Source organism: Cebus imitator, unplaced genomic scaffold (assembly GCF_001604975.1).
Source record: "Cebus imitator isolate Cc_AM_T3 unplaced genomic scaffold, Cebus_imitator-1.0 Scaffold460, whole genome shotgun sequence".
NCBI lineage: Eukaryota > Metazoa > Chordata > Mammalia > Primates > Cebidae > Cebus > Cebus imitator.
Window position 1 is genome coordinate 1,058,887 of NW_016107775.1, and position 4,815 is coordinate 1,063,701.

The following is a 4,815-nucleotide window of genomic DNA, read 5'->3' on the forward strand; positions in this document are numbered from 1 at the left end:
AATTCTCCTGCCTCAGCCTCCTGAGTAGCTGGGATTACAGGCACGCACCACCATGCCCAGCTAATGTTTTGTATTTTTAGTAGAGACAGGGTTTCACCATGTTGACCAGGATGGTCTCGATCCCTTGACCTCGTGATCCACCCGCCTCGGCCTCCCAAAGTGCTGGGATTACAGGCGTGAGCCACCGCGCCCGGCCCGATAGTATACTTTCTAAGGCTACCTGATTATAACAAAACTTGTCTTTGTAGCTTTTGTGTCTATATTAAGTAGAAAAGTAGAGAAAGAAATATGTTCAGCCAGCATGCTGAGGCTGAAATTTACCTGTCAATGATATAAAATTACATAACCCTGAATGTACAGGTATCCTTCTGTCACTGGTTTAAGAATTTTAAGGTTTAATAACTTTATCTTTGTCCCCAATTTGTCTTTAGTTTTCTAAACTGGGTATTTGTTTCACAAATATTAGTTTTTACTATAAAAAGACAACAGTTTAATGCCTTTTTTTCTCAGATCGATCTTGACTTCCTCAGAGAAGACCTTCTTGCCCCTCCAAAGTCAAGCCCTCCCTTTCACCAGGCTAGGTCAAGCATCTTATGCCTCTTCTTTGTGGTACTAAGAATTTTAATACTCCTATTGCATAAAATTATTTCGTCCAATAGTTATCTGATAAAACAATGATCATTTTCTACCCTTATTAAATTTTTTATTTAACCATATTCCAAAGAACAATAAGGCAGGTATTGCAACTGACCTGTTTCTCATCAGTCTGATGCTCTTCCTCAGGCTTTAAGGAAACTGGTGAACTGGAATTCGAATTCGAATTACTACAGGTTGAGGCCAATGAATCTGGTGAAGAGTTGTTTGTTGCTCTCCAGAGAGTGGATGCAGATGTAGACATGGTTCCTCCACCCTTAAGCAGAGCCTCAGCCATACCAACCAATTCTTCAAACTGGGTGACTGCTTGTGGTAACACTAAAATGACAAGAAAAAGTAAACTTTACAAATACCATCTATAATAGGTGCATATGTACATATTTTTTGTTGAGTGTATGTGCATAGAAATATGCAAACAAACTGTTGGCCCAGCGTGGTGGCTCATGCCTGTAATCTCAGCACTTTGGGAAGCCGAAGTGGGTGGATCACAAGGTCAGGAGATCAAGACCATCTTGCCCAACATGGTGAAATCTCGTCTCTACTGCAAATACAAAAATTAGCTGAGTGTGGCAGTGCGCATCTGTAATCCCAGCTACTCAGGAGGCTGAGGCAGAAGAATCGCTTGAACCCGGGAGGTGGAGGTTGCAGTGAGCTCAGATGGTGCCATTGCACTCCAGCTTGGCAACAGAATGAGACTCTGTCTCAAATAAAAAGAAAGAAAGAAATGCAGAACACTGTTAACATTTGCTATCTTTGGAAAATAAACGGGGCAGGAAAGGTGTTTGGAACATATTTACTTTTATTATTAAAAAATTTAATTGCTTAATAATAATAAAGCAATGAAAAAACATTTGGTTATTGCACTTAAATGTATATGCATTACTTTGTAACTAAAAAGAATGTTTTAAAAGTTGATTCTTTTTTTTTTTTCTAGTTGTTAGGGGTTTCATTTGAAGGTGTTGAGTTGAATCCATTCTTTGGAGCTAGTACTGATTCTATTATCAATCACCTTCTAGAAGCTCACATTAGGCCTGTTTATGTGCCAAGATAAAACTAGCCATTTCTCACAGATTAAAATAAATTTTCTAGGACCTTTGTGTATGGTTTACAAGGGAGTCAAATTTCATCAAATTATTAAAAAATGCACTGCCACAGTTCAAACCTATGTTGTGAATAAAGATGAATTTTGGTAATCGGTGGATTATTTTATCTGTTCGTTTTTTAAAATGGAAACTTACACATTCAGAGGGTTCATGCCTCCATGTAAAATGGTCTTCTCTGTTGCTATATCTAGTTTGTTTCCTAAGGACAAACAACATGTTGTTGGAGTTGGAAGAGGTCTTGAACCCTGTCTAGTTCAATTCCTCACTATATGGTTGAGGGTACAACCTGCTGGAGAGGTGAAAAGACTCTGAAACTTTTTTTATGCTTTTCTTAAGCACATTATTGAGCTATAATTTTACAATAATTAACGATGTGCAAATCAGTACATCTGGTACTATATTAAAGGTAAATCTACTAAAGAAGAAAATCTTATTTTCCGTTCTTTCAAAAACATTTATTAAGCACCTTTCATGTGCCAGACACTTATTCCATCAGTAATTACTTATTGAGCATTAATAATATTAAATGTTTATCTGGTTTCTTTTTCTCTGTGCCAGGCACTATTCTGAGACCTTAACTGATGTTCTTTCATCCAATACTCATTGCAACTTTCTAAAATAGGCATTTTCTTTACCTCTAATTTCTAGATGAAGTCAATTTGGCAACAAGAAGTAACTTGCCCAGAGTCACGCAGTTAGTGAAGAGAAGAGCCAAGATTCAAATTCAGACTGGCTGCCTCCCAAGTCCATGTTATGCAGATTCTCAATATTTGCCAACCACTATGCTAGGTGTGAGCGATAAAACTGGGAGCAAAACCAGATGTGGTCCATGTCCTTTTGGAGCTTACGGTGAGGGGTGAAGGGAAGACTTATTTACAAACCAGGCTGTATAGCAAGAACTTCGTCCTGCTCAAAGAATGATCTGGCCTTTGTCCCAGTTCCTAGGAAGTAACTGTTAAATCCTTGGAATTTCCTGACTGATAGGAGTGTCTTCCCTCCCTCTTCTATTTTTCCTGATCTACCCTCCTGTTTCTTTCTGCTTTTAAGAACTCATGTGATTAGATTGAGCTTAAGGCTGAGCAGGAATTAAATTGCTGAAGAGAATGAGGGGGTCATTAGAGGCATAGGAATAGCAGCTGTTTTCATATGAGGAACTGAAAGAAGGTCAAATCTACAATGTAAGATGAAAAGGGAATTTGGTATGAAGTGGGACTATAAGAATATTTGCTATTTTTTTGAATTATGTTGGCATGTTCATTGGCATACATCATTCTTGTCATTTCTGCCTGGGTTTCTCTACTTTTATTAATGTATTTTCTTTTACATAATTAGAACCATGCTGTATAGATTGAATTGTATCGTGGCTTTTTTCCCAAATAAAATGGTAAAAATATTTTGCACATTTATTAAATCTTTTTAGAAAATATGAGTGTTTAAGGTATAATTCACACATAGTCAAAGGCAAAATCTTACATGAAGTCTGAACAGAAATTACGTAGGTAAAGGGTACGAGTTTGACAAGTGGATGCACTGATTTAAAACACATCTAATCAAGATATAGAACATTTCCATCCTCCCAGAATGTTCCTTTACATTCCATCTAAATCAATCCCTGGACTTAACCTCAGAGGCAATCACTAATCTGACTTCTTTAGCTGTAAATAAATTTTACTTGTTCTAGAATTCCATATAAATGAACTCAAACAGTATATTCTCCTTTTTTTGTCTTTTTTCTCTGCATAATATTTTAAGACATTCATGCTGTGTATACCATAATTCATTCATTTTTATTGCTAACATTCCATTACTTCATAATTAGTGTATCCATTCACCCTGTTGATGGGTTATTTCCCTAATATCTAAGATACTCATGTTCTGTAACTTATTTATTTATTTACATATTTTAAGATGGAGTCTCACTCTGTGACCCCAGCTGGAGTGCAGTGGTGTGATCTCGGCTCACTGCAATCTCTACCTCCCAGGTTCAAGCGATCCTCTGGCCTCAGCCTCCTGAGTAGCTGGAACTACAGGTGTGCACCATCACACCTGGCTAACTTTTGTATTTTTGGTAGAGATGAGGTTTTACCATATTGGCCAGGCTGGTCTTGAACTTCTGACCTCAAATGATCAGCCCGCCTTGGCCACCCAAAGTGCTGGGATTACTGGGGTGAGCCACCATGCCAGGTCCTGTAACTTCTTTAAATGCTCCTTTCTAAACTTGGAAATTAGGTTGCTTCCAATTTTTCTTTTTCTTTTCTTTCTTTTTTTGAGACAGGGCCCTGCTGTCACCCAGGCTGGGGTAGCGTTGTGTGATCACAGCTTACCGCAGCCTTGACTTCCCAGGCTCAAACAATCCTCCCACCGCAGTCTCCTGAGTAGCTGGGACTACAGGTGTGTGCTACTGTGCCTGGCTAATATTTTTATTTTTTGTAGAAATAGGGTTGCCCAGGTTGGTCTTGAACTCCTGGGCTCAAGTGATCCTTCCAAAGCACTAGGATTATAGTGGGGAGCCAGTTTGCTAGGCCCAATTTTTCTTTATTACAAACAAAACTTTGATGAACCTTCTTGCATCTACATCTTCATATGCACCTTTGATCATGTCAATGCTATAAATTCCTAAGAGCATAATAATAGCATTAACGGGTATAAATGCTTTCAAGATGCAATTTATATTGCTGAATTGCTCTCTAGAAAAAAGTTTCCAACTTACACTCCCACCAGCATATAAGAAATTGACCATTTCACTACCCTACCAATAATAGGTGTTAATCAGTAACAACAATCTTCATTTGTTTGATAGGTTAAAATCTTAGCACATTTTAAATTATAATTATTTAATTATTGTGAAGTTAAATATAATTTGTTTACTGATTACTTGAATTTCTTCTATCAATTATTTATTGGAGCATGGGATATTGGTACTTTTCCTATTTTATAAGAACAAAATGGTTTTTGTAAAGTGGTTACAAGAGTGCCTAGCACATTATAAGCAGAATGCATTAGCTTTATTATTAACCCCCTTATATATTAAGCGTTTTTTTTTTTTTTTTTTTTTTTT

At 37.3% G+C, this 4,815-nt stretch overlaps 1 protein-coding gene across 4 annotated transcripts in view; it reads right to left on the reverse strand.

The window, feature by feature from the left end:
* The window catches only part of BEND6 (BEN domain containing 6), a 74,831-nt gene that overhangs the window by 12,788 nt on the left and 57,228 nt on the right, over positions 1-4,815 (reverse strand). For all 4 annotated transcript variants that reach the window (XM_017512027.2, XM_037732627.1, XM_017512028.2 and 1 more), the window contains one exon: positions 752-972. In XM_017512027.2, coding sequence (XP_017367516.1) covers positions 752-972 — 221 coding nt within the window. The remainder of the gene's footprint in view (positions 1-751; positions 973-4,815) is intronic.